General features: G+C 45.5%; 1 protein-coding gene across 2 annotated transcripts in view; it reads left to right on the top strand.

Annotated features, from left to right (window-relative positions):
* The window catches only part of Gpc6 (glypican 6), a 1,064,885-nt gene that overhangs the window by 1,026,660 nt on the left and 18,159 nt on the right, over positions 1-20,066 (top strand). For both annotated transcript variants that reach the window (XM_060391596.1, XM_060391597.1), the window contains one exon: positions 13,016-13,152. In XM_060391596.1, the coding sequence (XP_060247579.1) occupies positions 13,016-13,152 (137 nt within the window). The remainder of the gene's footprint in view (positions 1-13,015; positions 13,153-20,066) is intronic.

Raw genomic sequence — 20,066 nt, forward strand, 5'->3', positions numbered from 1 at the left:
ATATAAAGAACTTCCAGGGGCTGGAGACATGGCTAGCAGACATGAATGCTTGCTGATTTTGCATTCTCATTGCTAATGTCAGGCAGCTCACCTATTACTCTAGCTCTAAAGGGGTAAAGCCCCCTTCTGGCCTGTTCAGGTACCTTGGTACAGAGAGAGAGACCGAGAGACAGAGACAAAGAGACCGAGAGATAAAGACAGAGACAGACAGATGGAGACAGACACACACAGAGAGAGACAACGAGACAGAGAGAGAAAGACAGACAGACAGAGACAGACACACACACACATAGAGACAGAGAGAGAATTAAAAATAAAATACATTTTTAAAAATCTGTTTTTAAGAAAGAACTTTCATACATTTGACATCTTGTCACATGAGCATCTTGGGAGTTTGTCACACTGTGATTTGTGTCCTCTGCTAGATGATTGTTATACTTCAATAAAAAGCAAATAAACCTAAGCCAAAAATTTCTGTCTGTAGGTAAAATAGTGACAGATGTCACAAGTCTGAATCCAACATGTTCCCATTTATGTCAGTGGAGACTATCCTAGAAGTAGGCTGGATTATGTGAGGCTTCTCCTGCAGCCAAGCTTGAATTCTGTCATTTGCCAATGCACGGCAGCTGACTGGGGCACTGTGGCCACCCAGCATGGCAGCCACCAGCCTCTTGTGGCTGCTTTACACTGGAGGTGTCTGTCTACATTGAGACGGACTGTAAGTTTACAGTGCAAGCCAGAGACTCGGTACCACAAAGACACTGCTATATGATGAGGCCGCAGCATTTGATGTATGCTGAATTAAATCAAGTATATTATCTATCATCTAACTATCTATCCATCCATCTATTATCTATCTATCCATCTACTATCTATCATCTATTTACTATCTATCATCTATCTATCCATCTACCTACTATCATCTATTTACTATCTATCATCTATCTATCCATCATCTATCTACCCATCTATCATCTATCCATCCATCTATCATCTATCCATCCATCTATCTACTATCTACCTATCTATCCATGTATCTACTATCTATCTTTTTTTAAGGATGTTACTATATAGCCCTTGCTGAGCCTATGAGAGCAGGCTAGCCTCCACCTCACAGGGAGCCTACTGTCTCTGCTAACTGAGTGCCAGGGAAAAGAGCACACACCACTATGCCTGTCTCCAAATATATTCTTAAAACCAACTTAAATTGACTGTTTTCATGAGAGTAGCTGGAAATCTGTGAATTACGTATGCCTGTGACATCTGTAGTTCTCATTATGTGTCTCGTGATCATCACTGTCTTAAACTCCTTCCTTGCCCAGAATGGTTGTTTACCAGTTTTCAGGGTGGTTTCTCTTCCACTGGAGCTGTAAAGAGGGACGAAATGTACCTTTCTCTCCAGCACCTTTGCCTGCTCGCACTGTGAAGGTACAGGTCAAGCGCACTCCTGCCCCTGGGGTCTAATCGCGGGAGGTGTAAATGGCACACCCGGGTTGGTACCCCACGGGGTAAATTGGTTCTTTAAGACAGCAGATGGCTCCCAAGAACAGGTAATTTACCTCACAGGGGTAAAAGCTTGATTTCCAAGAAGGAGTACAGTTGAGTCGCCCTATGCCATCTGTCCCCGTGGTGCTGTGTCTTTTTGTTAAGAACTTCCAGTCCCAAGTACCCTAGCAACATACTCACTTGCTAACTTTATTAAATCCTTAAAGGGAGGGTGGGTACAGAAAGGAGGGGCTCTCCTCCATTTGGAAACCAATTCCCAGTGAGATTGTGCAGAGTCCCAGAGAAGCACACACACCTCGTGGTTTCTCTTCCCTGTGGAAGAGACTTCACACCTATGGACTTCCTCTGTTCCAGGGTCCCCTGTCACACACAAGTCTTTCCAGGTCCTCCACCAGCAGACACCTGCTGGTCCCTCAGGACCCAGTTCAACTGCCACCTCTTCCCACTTCGCCCTTCATAACACACGTCACGTCTTCTCACACCGCCCATGCCTTAAACTCAGAAGCTGCTTGACCTTAATATATGTGCAGGAAGCTGATTGAAGGCAGGCCTGTGTCTTGTCTGGCATTGCATGCTCAGGAACATAAAACATCGTATGTTCTAAGCAGGTGTGTGTGTGTGTGTGTGTGTGTGTGTGTGTGTGTGTGTGTATGTGTGTGGACATATGTACGTACTTGAAGTGATTGCCCCTAGAACCCACAAGGAAGATGCTCCTTCCAAGCACAGCCATCTTGGCCTCGGGCTTCCAAGGGCTAGGGTTATAAGCCTTTGCCACCACCCACAGCTGCAGTTTCATTTGGCAATTCCGAGTTTAAACACCTGCTCAGTTTTATTTCTGTATTCACCCGTTCCTTCACATGCTCTCTACTGAGCACAAAAGCTGGACACTGCCCTGGCAGGTGGGACAGACCTGTCCTGGAATGTGGTGAACAAAAAGAGTGGTGGCCCTGCACAGAGTTGCTTCAAGACCAAGAGGGAAGCCGGTCATCAGCCAGAGCCCTGGGACACACCCCACAGAGAACCTACCTGGTGCCGAGTTCCAAGAGTTCTAAGGACAGAGCGTTGTCTCTCAATTCTTTCTCTCCTGCCCCCACTGCGGAGCCTCGGGTCTCAGTGACAGCCCAGGCACCACGAGGGCTGTGATCTCCACTCTCCTGGGATTATTCTTCAGCATACAATTCTACTGTTTGTAGAATTCCATTAAGCCCAGACCACTGATAATTTAACTTGGACCAATCCCTAGCTCAACCCGTAAAGGACGAAAAAGCAGGACCTTCGGTTGTATCCCAAACATCAAACAATTGATGCAGAGGTAGCATTTATTATGCTCCACACAATACCAGTCTACACAGTTAGGATTAAATCAAATCCCATGCATCCAAAAGAGATTTATGCGCTTTTTATTGCCTATTCCATAAAAGATTTAGGACGACTTGCGTCTGCTCTAAGTGGCTTTAGAATATAGATAAATCTGATTTGCACCTATGATCCAGCAAGCACTCTTCAGCGTGGCTCCTAAGCTGCTTTTCCCTGAGTGAGAAGTTTTCGTCTTTGTGAGCTCCTGCTGTTGTGTGGAATCGGGTTTGTAAGATCCTAACGATGAAGGCGAGCTCAACTACACCACGCTCAGCTGAGCCAAACGCTATTTCTTCTTTCCTGTTCCGCCCCAGGTGTTGCCGCCATTGCAGAGAAGTAGGCCAGAGAGCCTGCCTGCTGCTCGGGTCCCTTCTGGAAGAGTAAAGTCTCAGTTATTTAGAACTCAGGGATAAATTCCGAGGGGCACCCAAACGTGAAATAAAACACCTCGTGTCCTATCCCCACCCGGCGTGTGTGTGTGTGTGTGTGTGTGTGTGTGTGTGTGTGTGTGTGGGTGCACAAGCAGGTGGTGTATGCGGAGGCTGCAGGACAACTGTGGGTCTCATCCCAGGAATACCAAACACCTCCTGTGTGATGGAGTACTTCCACGTGCCAAACACGAGGAGCAGCGGGCCCCAGGATCTGCCTTCCCCACACTGGCACTGGGACCTCACTCGAAGCACCCTGTAGCCGGCATGCCCCGTGGGTCTGGGAGGCAGAGGCAGGCCCAAGCCTCAGAGGTGAACATGGCACCAGACAAGCTGTGTCCCAGCGCCTTCCTCCTGTTTTAATTAGCACGCACGCGTGTGGTGCCCTGGGCTTCATCTCCCGAAGATGAAGTTTCAATATTTTAAGAGTAACTTCGGGAGGTTATGTGCTTAGCAGAATCATTTTCATGTCTGTCACACACAGAAGTAGAAATTGGACCCCTGTTTCAATTTCCTGGGTGTCACCAAAAAGTCTCTTTGAAGCTCTTGCACAAGAGGAGAACTAACTGGTTAGTAAAGAAACAAGAATTTTCAGCAAAACTATATGCTCAAAACACTCAACCTTTTTCTGTATTGACAAAATTGTTGTTGTCCTGATTAATCCATAGATTAAGCATAGTCAAAGTCCCACTCCAATGCCGTGATCCTGTTGAGCACAACAGGAAACAGAGAAGCCCGGTCACTGGACCACAAAGAGCCTGTGTCATCCTCTGATTACAGGGGGAGCAGAGCTCGGTTTTCACATGTTAACCCGATTCATCTGCCTCAGGAAACCATTAACAATACTGAACTCTGGGATCACCTGTCCTACATGATGAAGACAGCATTTCTAATAACCTAATTTAGAAGCCACTATTGTCACAATCCACAGATCATGGCAGCTCCTTGGAAATGTCTGGTTCTACTCAGCCAAAATAACATCCACAAAATGAGCAAGGCCAGAGTTAGCCAATGTTGTCCAAAGCAGAGAGTGAGGGAACAGAGACAACTAAATGAATCAGAAGGGAGGGTGGGCGGGAGAAAACAACCCAGGAATGGATCATGGGTATGTAGGGAAAAGTGAGAAAGATGGGGCCTCCATGTGTAAATGTCTCGAGAATCAGGAGGGCCTAGACCCTTGTCTGTGGTCAGGACGTCCATACGATGCCCAGAATTGCCAGAGAAGCAAAGGGACACACAGCAAAATGTCCAGCATCCTGAGTCCTCTTCCATTAGACACTAGCACATGTCAAAGCAAACACTTTAATGAGTCTGCACAAATCTTAAATCATGAATCCTCTAGATGCTTTGGAGCACAGGATCTCTGATGGGCTTCAGAGTTTGACAATTCATCAATAAGAGAACTCCTTAAAGCCATTCATAACTTTCAGTCTTAAAAAGCAACTAATGCTGTAATTGAGACGCTACTGGGCAAAGTGATTCTTTGATTTTGTGTGAACTTCTGGGACTAAATGACCTCCCTTTTCTCTTGACTGTTGAATCCAATTGGTATTAGCTCAAAGTCGCACTGTGCCTTTTCTTGAGGACACATGGCACTCTTTCTCTGCTTTCTCGCCTAGAACATTAAATCACAGGCAACAAGGCACAATTACGTACAAATATAAAATGTGAAAGTTTGCTGCTTTTTCCTTTTAATCCACAAAAAAATGACCTGAATGACATGGAAAGATATCTCTGATGTTGCCAATATTTAATTCACTTTGAGGACCAACGCTTTGCCTGATGAAGATCCCATCTGTCTTCGTGGGGTCATGCCCTCATAGAGTATGATCGTTCAGCTAAGAAACTCCAAGCCAGAAGCTGGAGGGAATAATTCACTCTTTAAACTTTTCATCCCATTCCTGATCCCCTGAGAAACGCAACAGAACTAAGCATTGTCTTTCTGAACCATCAAAGCTCCCCCAACTTCCCACTGGGTTTTTATCCTTCCTGTTTTTTCCTACAAAATGCTTAGTTAGTGTGTTTCTCCTTGGGGAGCAATGCTACAAATGCCGTACCACGGGAGAGAAAATATGTCACATGGCAATAGACTAGAAGCTGTTACTGAGTTCCCTGGGAGTGCATGGCAAAGCGCAGAATGTGGGGCTGTTTTTAAGTTGCATTGTGACTTGAGGACACGATACAATGCTGGTGGGTTATGTGGGCAAAGTCTGCGTTAGGGTCCCTGATAGGCTGGATCCAACAGAGTCCCTGCTGTCACCCCCAAGACTTATTTGGAAGTTTCCTGAAAGAAAACATGGTACAAACAATTCCCCTACAGAGTGAAACAACGCGTGAACAGTGTAGGACAGACAGACAGGGGGTGAACAGTGTAGGACAGACAGACAGGGGGTGAACAGTGTAGGACAGACAGACAGGGGGTGAACAGTGTAGGACAGACAGGGGACTCTGGGACGTAGAAAAACAATGCCGAAGAGTTCCATACAGTCTAAAAAAACAGTTAAAAGTTGAACGCGGATGTCCTATGAGTAAGTGAAATGTTGAGTCTTGATGGGAAGACATGAACTTGAGCTCCACAGCACAAACAGCTCACGGAGCGAGCTTCCTCACTGCGCCCCATCGCACTGCTGACTCCTCCTTCCTGCCTCAGGCTACCTTACTCATAGGTACTTGGCCATTCTGGAAAAGGTTAGTGTTCCCTCTGGAGCCTAGGAACCTGAAACGCTCTCGACTCCCTGTATTTTCAAGTGGATGAGAGTTGTGAACAGACACATGCCTAGAACTTGTCTTGTCACCATGGCGGCAGGCATGGCATGGTTCCTGAGGCAGCTTCACGGTTATTAGAGAAGCGACTAGCTGTAAGACGAGCTGATTCTTTTCTTAACATAAACCCAGACAAGGCTGCTGGATCCAAAACTGGATTAGTAAATCCTTGGGCTGAATAGACGTCTAAATACACTGAATTTCTTTTAATTTACCCAAGTAGCGGAATGGCCAGACTGCCTTTCTTTCTTTAAACAGACTGTTTTCCAAAGCTAACAAATGACCTTCAGCCCATAAAATATTTACATTGTTTTTCCCCCTTATTATGTATTATTTAGTGTATAGCCCTTCAAATATTAATCACTTATTTTTTCTAAAGATAAGGTATATATTATTTACATCTGATTACATTATGTTTTTCTACAGATGAAGTAAGCACACTGAAATCTTTCTGAAGTCACAAGTAAACAGGGCAGGGGGGCCAACTTCACACAACAGGTAGCTGGGAAAACACACTTGGGTCCAAGATGGTTGGTGTGGGACAACTGTGGTCCTCTCACAGGCTGCCCAGGAACAAGCCAGATGAAGGGAGGGGTTCCCAGTAAACAGACTTAGAGTCTTGGTGGATGGACAGACTTCGGCGAGTAAATCCATTGAAGAAGACAGTCAAATACTCCCCATCAAGTAATCTACACTGTAGACAATGGTGAAAATAAAGTTCAAAAACACAGCCTGTGGGAACATGGCGTCTTACTTAGAAAACCAAAAAGAAGATACTGGGAATGCTGTGCAGGATCCTAAAGACTTGTAAGATGGGAGTCACTCCGTTTTGGGGTAAATTCTCATGATTTACCCACAAGCCAGGATGACCTTTAAAGTTCCTGGGACTCTTCTCCAAGACCACATGTAAGTCACACCTGGAATGACAAGAACCCGAAGTCCAGCTTAGAGAATTGAAGGGATCCGTTGAGGTCCCTTCCTGCTCTGTTAGTAATCAGGTCAAGGAAATGATTTTTTTTTATAAAGACCTGACTGAATTTGCCCACATCTCTCTGATTCTCCAAAGGAAAGTCTAGATGGCAGTAGCTGGCAGATAATCGATAGTTTTAAACATCTTACTACCCTTAGCAGATAATTGGCCATGCTGTTCATGTGTGTTCACTCGACAAATGTTTGTTAAGCACCCGATACACACTTTGTGCTGTGTGCCGAGTCTTGGGCTGTGGAGCAGATACTCCCCAGTGCCGTGAAGAGGCGGTGGCTCTTTGATACACGTGCCTGAAGACCAGAGCAGAGGCTGAAAGCAGCCGTTCCGCACGGGTAAAATTGTCATGGGATGAAAGCCTGAGAGGACGGACGGGTTGTGTTTTTAGTTTTAAGCCCTCTGGATAGAATTACTAATTATCCTGCTTCCTAATTGTTCCCATGGTGGAATTCAACATCACAAAGAGAAGATGTCAACGAAGCCTTGCCTGCTCAGGAGGGAATACAGTATTCCTCAGGAAGGCTTCCGGACAAATTGGCATCAAGACTCACACAGCCTTTTGCTTCCTCACGACTGTGTCTATTGCAGATCTGTTCACACCCACCAAACGGTGCAGCTGTCCATCCTCCAAGAGCAGCTGTGATGAGCTAGCCATCTTTATATTCTCAACCCAGGGTAAAACCTGGCCTATAAGGAGGCGGAAGAGCCTAGTGATGGAATGCTGGCAGCAAAAGCTTGGTTTTTCCCTACTCCACCAACGTACTGGAAGACAATTGTCTTCTCCTTCCCGCCTCATTAAGCTGAAGACACTAAATGTTATGGATTTTTTTTTTTTTTTGGCTTGCCAAATCACTGACTTCAAATAAGTCCTGTGAGCCCTTGCATACAGGCATGCAGTCTCTATGTCATTTGGTCATGTACTTCCATCAGCAAAATATTCAGGATTAGAGACACTTTAGATATTTGAAATTGTTTATGCCTAAGCTATGTAACACCTCTGCTGAACTCATACATTATGAGTTTTGAGTTCCACCCAGGCACAAAGTCCTGAGGATGAGAATTTACAAAGGATTTTTAGTGTTTTTACCTCATTCTGTTCCAGAGGCCTAGAGAGTAAGCTTGAGGGGACAAGTATGTCTGTTGTCGCCACAAAGAAATGATGAATGTTTGAAGAGATAAGCGTACCCTCATTTGAGCATGAGATAATGCAAGCCTGTATCAAAATATCACATGGCATGCCACAAATATCTCCAACCATGGTGTTCTATTTAAAAATTAAGAGCACTGGAGAGATGGCTTAGCAGTTAGGAGCACTGCCTGCTCTTCCAGAGGACCCTGGTTCAGTTCCCAGCACCCATGTGGTGGCTCACAACATTCTGAAACTCTGCTCCCCAGGATCTGATGCTCTCTTCTGACCTCCAAGGGCAGCGAGCGTGCATTCCATACACAGAAATGCATGCAGGCACAACACCTATATGCGTAGAATAAAAATTTAGAAGAAGAGAAACACAGTTCCTTTTATCCATGATCTTACTTTCTGTGATGTCAGTTACTTATGACTGGTTATGCTTTGACTAGGTCACTTTCAGCTTGCACGTTTTCTGAGTAGGGCAGTGGCATAGCATGCTTGCGAGTGTGTCTTGCCTAAGATGGGATACTTCCCTTTGTCCAGTATCTAATGGCACGTTGTAATGACTGGGATCTGGAACACTCAAATCAGATGCTGCTTCTCCTGTATCATGAAAAACTCCATAGGTGCCCAAGACGACAGAGCACCTGGACCTGTCCCTCACCTTACCTCCTGCTGCTCATGTTGTATCACCCCACCTTATCACAAGAGCAAAAGTCAACACAGGACACTAAGGTGGTTGCGAGGAGCCATACTCTCCTAACTTTCATTACAATATCCTGTAATTGTTCTATTTTGTTATTAGTTACTTTCAGTTCTTAATATGAGTGATGTATAAGTGAAGCCTTACCATAGATATGTCTGTACAGGTAAAACACACACATAACTTAAGACTTAGTGTTGTGCATAGTCTGGACTAGCCATAGTGTCTTAGAACAAATCCATTGCCAAGGGAGTACTGCATTCAACCTGCCGTTTCATTGTTCTCGTGTGCTTCCATTGTTTGAAAGAAATCCAAAGTTTCTCTCCCAAAGATATCTTTAACTCACTCTTCCATTTAATGAGTGACTGGAGACACAGACCCTCGTCTACACATGGACATGCCCACCATGCCCTGCCCCAGCACCACGGTCCCTATTGTGGAAGATTTACTTGCTCCTTCTTAGCTGGAAAAATGTCTGTCTCCACATGACCTGGCTGCAGAATTCATCCCTACATGGAATATCAGGAAGGCTTAGATTCTCATATCTCATAAGTAGAAACAGGAGCATCTGTGTTCTCAGTCCCAGTCCTCAGAGATAAGCGCTGGAGCGTCAGCACCACTGCGGCAGGCTGGGAAGTCAGGACTCTCCACAGTAACACTGTGAGCATGGCAGTCTACACCCGAAACGACGCTTCATCTCCACCCTTAACTAAATACATGACAAGTTGGCTTTGGCTGCTCAAGCCCTCTGTGTCCCTGTTGTGCAATGGTGTGGCAACAATGGTTGAGCAAGATGGCGTTGAGAAGATTGTTCTGAGAGGCTTGGCTGCCTGAGAGCTCTTAGCCCACACTGCGAGTCCATGACTTCCAGGCAAGCTCCTAACAGCTGTGTTCCTGACAATATGACATTACTTTCCCCCAGTGTTTCATCATTTCTGACTTTTCAAACACCTTGGAAATGCTACAAAGAAAATTAGCACTGGTATTCTCCTCCAGTGGATTCACTAGTGACTGAGGGCTTTGGTTTTGTTGACTCTTTTCAAATAAATAAAAGTCATAAGGACACTTCATCCCTCAATATCTCAGCATGAGTCCCCTAAAAGATATCCTCTCATAGCCACATGACCGTGTCTACACTTGAAAAAATTAACAGTGACTCCGGATTCCCAACTAGTATCTGTCCTGTATTCAAAATTGTCCCTTTGTCTCAAAACTCTCTGTTACAGATCTTTTAGATCTTGCCTCCAGATCTAAGACAGAGGCAAAGTCTCCCGTGTGACATTTGGTTGGTATGTTTTTCAGAGTTTCTTTTCATCTAGAACAGTCTCCCTGCCTTTATTGATTTATTTATTTACTTCTGCTCTTTTAAGGAGTTGAGGCCAGTTGTCTTCTGCAATGTCTCGTTCACCGGATGTGTCTGATCATTTATTTATGCTCTTGCTCAGTTTGTTCCTCTATCCCTAGCATCTGCTGTAAATTGGAAGTTAAGTCAGAAATTTCATGAGAGTCAACTTGAACATTCAGGCAAGCTTATTTCCTAAGCGAGACCATCAAATTAAAGATGTTCTTCCAACCACTCCTTGATTTTTCATGTCTCTGGCTTTCATAGTTTTCTGCCTTGTGCCCTTGCTCTCTGTGCTGTGAGCTCCTGAGTTTCATCATGGTGGATGGAGGAATGGTTCTGCTGTCTCCCCATGGCATCGGCTTTCCATGAACTTTTTCTTGGGCCTAAACCAAGAGACACAGCTCTGGAAAGGCAGCGGTTCAAAGTGTCAAAAATAAAGTACTAAAAGGTGGCGTGGGTTATCTCTGTGAACCCAGCTGTATCTATCTGGATTGAGTTCCTATGAAATGACAAGCTGATTCTTCATAATGTCAGTAAAATAGGCAAAAACAAACAAACAACCATACTTCATCTTTACAAACCCTGCTGTCATGACAATATTTGTCCTGTAAGTTGGGCCACTGGAAGTTACCACTGTTGTGAAGGATGCACCCTCAAATAACTCATCTGGGATGCAAACAAAGCAAGGGAGCTGCTGTAATGACCACAGGCCTCTGTTCCTCGAGCTGTGTCATGTAATGAGTCAGATTGATGCGTCCATCCATAACACATTTGTTCTGGAGTACCTGTAGCATAAAGCTTTCCTCGCGGCCACATGCTGTTAAGTTCCAGGAGAACAAAGCAGAAAGCCCAGCTCTGGAGCTATCGCAGGGCAGTTATGTGCATTATTCAGAAATCAAAACAGCGAGTAGGACTAGATAAGTACCTCTACACAATGAGCAAACTGGAAAATGTTCCTGAAACTGGAAATAAACTCCCATCATTCCAGCATACTTTAAAATCACAGGCGTGTTCCTTTCCAGTGGCTAATGCATCCATTTGTTCAGCTGTCTGCCTCGACTTTGCAGGCTGCTGGGGAATGGCCTGGTGTTCTCGAGGAATGCTAAAACAGCATTTACATGTCTTGATGCTCCTTTGCTTTTTCTCTCCATGAACTGCACGATGCAGATGTACAGCTACCAAAATGCCAGAGAGAACATGCCCTGGTCGTAATGTGTGGCATGGTGAGCAAATCAGAAGAGCCACACCCCATCCTCCTGAAAGGCACACACCCAGGGACAGCCCCAGCCTCACTGCAGCCCTCGAGAGGTTCAGGACACATGTTGTTATGACCCCAATTATGTGACATTTGTAATATTGTCTATGAAACCAAAACAGAATGGGATAATTAAAACTAATATCTCAGTGAACATTTATCAAACACAGTTGTGAAAATACATCGCTAACCTATCCTGGGTTTTATCGGGTTTTTTCTTTCTTATAAATTTAGCGTCCTGTGTTCCCTAAGTCAAAAACAGGGATGAATGGTCACTCAACCATTTCCAACCACTGAGGACGAGGTCACATCCTGCCCTATCCCTACTTCAGGAAGCACAGGATGAGAAGGGGTGAAGAGAGCTGCTGGCTGGGATGTGAGGAAGTCCATGTGTTAGATGTGGACTCTTGACTGCAGCTAGCATTGAGTCTGAGTCCAGCAGGGAGCCAAAGAAGCAGAGAGTCCAGCGTCAGGGCGTGTTCAGCACTGGTTCCTTCTGCGGCTGTGGGGAAGGATGGCTTCCAGGCCCTCAAACGGCCATCTTCTCCCTGGCCCTGCCTTCATCCTCCCTCCTGACTTAGAATCTATCTAAATGGGGTCACTTTTACTCCCTTACCCCTGTAAAGACCCCATGTCAAAATCATGACGCCTTCCAAGGAGTTCTGGGGCAGGACTTAAAAAATGCCTGTAACGGCCCAATGGGACCCAATGCAGCCTGTAACCGGCGTCTTCTATCCGTCTATGAAATTTCTCAGTATTGGCAAGGACTGGCTAGACGATGCATCAGAACACTGACTGTATGAAATGAATGAACTGCAGGTTCTTGATGAAGCTAAAATGACATCAGATCCTTATGCTTCCCTCTCTCCCAGGTGAAAAGTCAATGCTAAGCTTGCAAATACCTCGGACACCGGTGCTAAGTACTAAGTACTGAGTACTGAGGTACTAAGCCCTCAGAGCTACATTGTATGCTGGTACTTGGACTGGCTTTCATCTTTGGGAACCAGAATTTTTTAAGTGGATTGGGTTTACTGTTCACTCCCCAAATGCATTCTGTGTGAGCCCACTGGAGCAGAGGTCACCAACAGCTGAGCTAGCAACAGTATTTGCGTTTGCAGACACAGATCCTCCACTGGGAAATGTGTTTCATCTCTTGCTGTGTTGTTTTGGAGCATCATCTGGCATCCAGGAAACATGATCTAAAGCTTGTGTTTAGGGTGTTTGTAGGCGTTTCCTACTCTCTGCAGTGAGGTGGCCCAAAACCAGGAGAGACACTTCCTTAGTTTTCAGTTCAAAGGACAGGACAGAGAAGAGAGAAAACAGAAAGCCAATAGCCTAAGTGTTCTCTGGGAGGAGCAAGAAGAGAGTGGAGGTGGGAGGCTTTCTGGGCAAAGGGGCCTGTAGCATGGTTTTCTTCTCTGTTGGAAATGGTAGCTTGTGCTCTTGTATCTAGGTTGGTCACTGTCACTTTGTTAAGCCCGTATGAGGAGAGGCAAGCGAAGCCTGAGGAGTCTTCTCACACTTTTTCCCTGGTGTCTCGATCAGGTTACAGACATCAAGGAGAAACTGAAGCTCTCTAAAAAGGTCTGGTCCGCATTGCCCTATGCCATCTGCAAGGATGAGAGCGTGACAGCAGGCACGTCCAATGAGGAGGAGTGCTGGAATGGACACAGCAAAGCCAGGTGAGGCTGGGATGGGGGTGCGGCACCGTCAGCCCCTCGGGACCCCCTGGCAGCACTGTGGGAAGCAGAGGAGGGTGGAGGGACTCAGAGACGCTGGGTGACAGCTGCTGGGAGTGACAGGTTGGACGGGCAAACACTTACTCTCAGGACTCCATTAAGCATGGAGCCCTTGCTCTGACAGTCTCGCCTGCGGATGAGACGGAGGGTGGTGACAGATGCCAGCTTCCAGACCGCCGGAGATCACAAGGAGCCCGTTATGTTCACTTAATGACTTTAAGATGATAAGATAGTTATTTTTATCCATAGTTCAGTCTGCAGGTCTCTTTTTTCTTTCTTTTTCTTTTTTTTTTTTTTAAATCACAAGTTAAACCAAAAAAAAAAAAAGAAAAAGAAAATTCAACTGTAATATTTTCATCTTTGGAGAAAAAAAAAAAACCCACATACCATTCAATGAAAAGGTAAAAGAAAATGGCTAAGAGACAAGGGAGGAAGGGACTCAGAAGGTTCCATGTCTCCAGTGTCCCACTGAGCCCTCCCAAGAGCTCTGTTTTTATCTTTCTGCTCTACTGACCAATGCTGTGGACATTAGAAAAAAATAAAAAATAAATCTGAATCTGCTCTTTCAGCTCAGTCTGGGCTGGCCCAAGCTTGCCGAGGGTGGAGAAGCTGGACAGGGAAACAGGCTGGGAGCTGGCAGGCTGGACAGGACATGAGGAGAGGAGCCTGCCAGGTCTGCATCAGTGGGGCTGCAGGTGGGTAAGGCAGCTGGTAAATTGAACTCAAGGAATCTCTGGGGACTGAGCAGCAGGTGGAGAAGCTAGGAGAGGCTTCTGCTTGGGAGGGTGAAACTGGGAAGTTTTAAAGGAAGGAAGTAGCTGTGTTCCAAGTGAGAAAGAAGGCGCATGAGAACCAAGAATCTGCCAGAGGTAAGCAGAGAGCATGGAGGGCACCTTGGGTCCTGTTATTGCTTCGCTGCATTTTTAGCATCTGTTAGGCATGTGTTGTCAGTCTTGCAAGAAAGAGCCCAGCAGGTAAATTCAGGACAGCCTCGGAAAGATCCACAGCCAAGGTGCCCAAAATGTCACTGTTCAAATCTAAGCTTGAGACTAGAGAGGGGAGCAGCATGCCACACACACAAGGCCTCTGTGTCCTGTGGAGGAGGAGACTTTCAGACAGAGAAAGTCAGCTGTGAATGAATACCTCCGACGAATCAGCTCCCAACGACCCTACAGAAACACACTGCCTGGCTGAGCAGGTAACCTGAAGGACAGCTCGGCGGCAGGTGACCTTGAGAGGCAGCTCTGATGCAGGTGACCCTGACAGGCAGCTCTGCAGCTGACGGTGTTTACCTCTCAGCCCTGACTGGAATCAAGGCTGCGTTGTGAACCTCATTCCCATGGACAATCACGTAGAATCCTGGATTCACGCATGTGATTTCTTACCAAAGGAAACATAAGAGTGAGCAAGAGAAGGGACTAATATCTACCAAGATGTGAATAGAAATATAAAGACTTTGAAGGGAGAGCCACAGGGAGGTGAGGGTGGCAAATCCAAGTTCTTCCTCGTGAGGCCACAGCACCTAGAAGAGGAAGCTGGGACCCAGCTCCTGGCACCGAGGTAACAAGAAAATACTGGGGCTCCCCCCTCGCTAATCCAGTACTCCTCTACCTCTTAAACAAAAAAACGTCCCCTAAATATGCCCCTGTTCAAGTTAAGAAATAAAATGAGATTTAATACTGTTCGATAGAAACATGTGGCATAAAATAGCAGAAATGTATTTAGGACCATTTGAGAAATTTTGGAAAGTTCTGTTGTAATTCCAAGCCAAGTTTCATATAATGGTTTTTGTGTGTGTGTGCAGCTCAAGTAGCAGATTTTAAATATAAAAACTCTAACATAACACAATCTAAATATAAATGAATCTGATACTTATTGACAATAGGAAAATATTTAAAGGTCTTTGTTTTGTTTTTTAAGAATTTTTCAAATTTTTATGTATCTTTCTGTTTGAGGTGATTTGTCTCCATGTATTTCTGTAGCTCCTGTCTGCAGAGGCCTAGGAGGGTGCTGGGGTCCTGGGACTGTTGTTAGCTGCCAGGTGAGCTAGGAATTGAACCCAGACCCTCTGGGACGGCAGCCACTGTTCTTGATACCTGAGCCACCTCACCAGCTTTCAAGGTTTTGTTTCTTATGATTAAGCTCCTGTGTTTCTGTAAGAGTGTAACTTTTGTACGTGCAGGACTAACCCAGAGATTCATAACACCCCTAGTTTTGACTAGGAGTCAAGGTGTTTCATGCAGCATGTTGTCATCAGGTGACCTGGGGGAATCATATCCAGTGCAAAGTGTTCATGCCACATGTTCAGAGTCAGGGATGCAGTGACATTGTGTGGTCCAGCACTGGGGACCACTGCCAGAGTTTTTGACTTGTCCCCCATTTGGTGACACAACTCTATGAGGTCATGACCAAGAGTTTAGGCTGGGAGGTGATAGAAGGTGGCATAGAGACCAGGACATGAACACCGACCATTGCTCTGAAGAGGACAGAGTGTCCATCCTTTACACAGTGGTCGGGAGCCAGGCTCGAGTTTTACCCTGAGACCAGTAGGATCTGGAAGGTCTTGTGTACTGAAGAAAAATAGCCGAGCTGAATGCAACACACTCATTTCTCGGAAGTTGCCCTTCTTTTGCCCCATACGGTAGATTTTTTATTACGTAATCCACACATTATTTAAAAAGATGGGGTTGTCCAATATTTATGACTTGATTATGCCCCCTTGAAAACTGCAATCCCACAGTTCCTTTCATTTTCTCTTTAAAAGTCTTCTACTGTAGGGGCGTTACAGTTACAGCCTGGCACCTGCTCACTTTGTAATTAGAGAACAAATCCAGACTCGTTGCATTAAATTCGACTGAACCTGTCTTCTTCTCCAAGTAGCGACTGATCTAGAATCACACAGAAAAAAAAAAAAAAAAGTGTTTTTTTTTTACTTGAACAAATTCTTCAGAAAGGTTTTGCAACTCAGAGAGTGCATTTGGTGAGAGAGGTTGATCAGTGAGTTACAAGTAGGGACAAACATGCTCTGGTGGGCTGTGCTGGAAGAGGGCTATACCCAGCCATTTCTCCCGACAAAAGCTGCAAGAAAGGATTCTGAATATGTTTACCACAGAGAAATGATAACTGTTTAAGGAGTTACCAATAACTTACCCTGATTTGAGAATTACACAAGTATCCAAATGTGACATGGGTCCCCCTAAGTTTGTACCATTTGATATGTTGACTAGACCCATAATAATAACAACTAAGAATCCATATAAAATACAAAAACTGTTCCCCCACTTTCAAAGTAAAGGTTTGAAGATGGCAGACTTTTTAAAATATTTAGGATCAGTTGCAAAACAAAGATGAAGGAAAAAAAGGTTGTTCTTATCAGCTGTATGAAAATTTATTATTAAGGAAAAAATCTCTCTCAGCACAAGTTAATGGGTACAGAACACAGGCACTTGTTAGGACTGATAGGACGCCGTGGGCCTGGAGTTTGTACAGCACCAATGTCTCTGATAAGCTGGTGTGTCTTCCTCTCTGTGATCCGCCCACCAGACTCCTTCAGCGACATCTTTCTGTTTGCACCTTTTTGTCTTACATGTTTGATCAGACATGTCTTCTCACTTCCATTTTTATCCCAATTATTTTTGGATTCTTACCCTGATTTCTTCATCATATTTCCTTGATCCAGAAATGTGCTGTTTCAGATTTTAATGTTTCTGAAATCAAAATGACTCCAAACTGGGCATGTCCATATAATGCAGTGATTCTCTTATTTTTCCAAAAGATTGGTTTATTATTAACCTAACAGCACCTGTTGAAATCAATGGTTGCCTGATGTGTGCACATACACCAGCTTTGCTGTAGCAGCCACATAGTTTGCTGCGTTGAGCTCATGGTCAAGGTCATGACACAGCCTCCATGCTGAAGGTCATAATCAGACACTGGTGGGATCTTGATGACAGAAGAAGAAATGCCTTAAACCTTGGATCCTTGTTCAACACTTGAGTAGGTGACTCTTTCCATCTCCCCACTGTGTTATAACAAAGTAACAAAGATACAGAAGCTAAAACTACTGAACCTCACTTGATACAGTTCTGGATACTGGAGGTTAGGGTGCCAGCATGGTTGATTGTAGATAAGGAGTCTCTTTCTTAATCACTTCTGTGAGTTCCAACCTCCAAATCACCGTCACATAGAGAAGCAGACATCTGAACGCTGAGTTCACCACAGTTCATGCTCAGAAGCACACACCACTGTTCTACAGAGCGAACACAGAACGTTCTTCGGCATTCCTGCCAGTGTCTGTTGCCTGAGAGAGGCAGCCCAAGGCTCACCTCCAGTGAGCAGCAGCAGGAAGTGAGCTGCAGGTGGAACTTTTACGCCTCTCATTATTCACTGACCTAAGCAACTTCTCGGAGGGCAATGGGAGAAGATAGAAGAACATTCTGACTCAACTCAGACAAATAGGCACTGAAAGGAAGCTAGTAAGTTACTGGGAGGTGAGGGGAATCGATAATAATCTAGAAGGCCAAAGGGAAAAAAATTGAAGCCTCTTGGAGCAGGTTGCAAATCTAGGCCTTCTAAGGGTCCCACCATGAGCCTAGAGACCCTTGGAGGTCTTGTGCAGCCATCAGTCACGCCGGAGGAGGACGTTCTGGGCAACCTGTGACCAGAATGAGCTGTCTCTGCATGAGCTGGGGAAGAGTGATGAGGTGGGAGGCAGGAAAGCACAGGCTTGGAGGGAAATAAAACTTTTATATGCTTAGGACACATGGGGCAGAGCACTGCCCAGGAGCAAACAGCAAAAGGAGAAACAGCCCACTACTGTACACTCAGGCTCTTTTTTCTCTGTCTTATGTTGTTAATTACATCCCAGTCATAGGCCCCTCCCTCTTTTCCTCCTGGTCCCACCCTTCCTCCCTCATCCCCCTCCCCTATTCCTCAGACCCCCTACCCAGACATCTAGCTCATCTATTCTCATGAGGACTGAGTGTCTTCCTCCCCTGTGACCTGGTAGGGAAGTCCCATCAGGGCTGTAACTCAATTGTATCATGTTGCCTTTCTGAGCAGGTACAAAATCCTGAGTTCAGTCTCCAATACTGCCAAAAATGAAAGATGTGACAAGACTCCCAGGGGACAGAGGAGTCACCAACCCACCCACAAAAACTCAGTCCAAAACTTACCCTACCTAGGGACAAAGATAGAACAGATGGAGCAGAGACTGAGGGAATGTCCAACCAATGCCAGGCTCACCCCTACCACGATTAACAATACTCTGCTGTGCTTGCAGACAGCAGCCTACCAGAGTTGTGTCCTCTTAGAGGCTCTACCCATCAACAGCTCAAAACAGATACTGAGACTCACAGCCAAACATTGGGCAAAGCATAGGGAGTCTACTGGAAAAGAGGGGGGAAGGATAAATGGACCTAGAGATGACCAAAGCTCCACAAGAAGACCGTCAGAGCCAATCTGCCAGGACCCAGAGGGGCCTGTGGAGCCTGCAGCACCAACCAAGGGCAATGCACACAGGCTCTTAACTTAGCACTCTCAAACAAGAGTTTTGCTTTCTTGGTATACGGCTGTAAATGACATGACCCATAACTTCCTTTAGGATTGCTTTCTCTTCCTTGGGACCCTCTTTCTAACCTGTGGCTATCCAAAGAAAGAAGAACAGGACAGGCCACCAGCACGAGATGCGGTCGGAACCCATGTCCTACCAGCATGTGGGTTTTCCTATAGGATGCCAGGCATCTGGGGCTATGTAGAGTCCTATATCATTCCTTGCCAGATTCCTCCCTTACCCTAGAGAACTGTAGAGCGAGCAAGGGTCATTTTTGTTCCCTATAAGTTAGTGCTTTGCTATCAATGTGTCCTTTCCTGAAAACACCTTCTGGGTGCCTGGCAGTGGTGGTGCATACCTTTAATCCCAGCACTCAAGAGTTAAAAGCACATAAATTTCTGTGCGTTCCATGACAGCCTGGTCTAGAGCTTGTTCCAAAACAGCAAGAGTTATACACACATACACACACACACACACACACACACACACACACACAGAGAGAGAGAGAGAGAGAGAGAGAGAGAGAGAGAGAGAGAGAAACACCTTCTGGGAGGAGGAGTTTGAGGACCTGACTAAGGAACACAGATGAATTTGACCCACTGGAGACTGTTCTTATGGAAGCAATCATAGAATTTCAAGGCATCTAATCCTCCCAGAAGCACCACATCTCCAAGGAAATCCTTCCAAGACCAACACATAGATGCGGGAACCTGTAAGAAGCAGGAGAAGTAGAACAATCTAGAAAATAGATGAGTCTCTCTTGCCAGCCACAGTGTAGATTAACTATTTAAATAATAATAATAATAATAACAATAATAATAATAATAATAATGAGCTCTGTGACCGGGCAAGTCTGAGCAGACGGAATGATGTGTGGTGACGGGAGATCTGCTAAGAGAGCGAAATGCCAGGCCTGACAGGATGCTATTGTCTTAGCGTGATAGCCTTAAAGGACTGTAAAGTATTCCCAGCCAGACAAACATGCTGGGAAGGTGAGAAATCTCCCTGAGAAGTAAACTGGCAGCCATGCAATGTGACTGTGTTGACTTCTGCTGCTGCAGAGCTGAAGAAGGAAGGCTCCCTCCCTTGGTGGGCCAACGGGAGAGAAAGCTCTAGTGATAGAGGCACCTACAAACAGGAGCAAAGGATACAGCTGCCTGTTCCCAGCGTGGCACCCTTGCAATTGGCTCTATAATCTGCTGACTCCAGTTCTGCCAGGGAAGAATGGTATGAGAGCGGCTGGCATGCATTAAGCACCCAAGACAGAGAAGGCACCTCCGGTTCCCTGCGGCTAAGGGTGTGTGTT

The sequence above is a fragment of the Meriones unguiculatus genome, chromosome 9 (genome assembly GCF_030254825.1).
Source record: "Meriones unguiculatus strain TT.TT164.6M chromosome 9, Bangor_MerUng_6.1, whole genome shotgun sequence".
NCBI lineage: Eukaryota > Metazoa > Chordata > Mammalia > Rodentia > Muridae > Meriones > Meriones unguiculatus.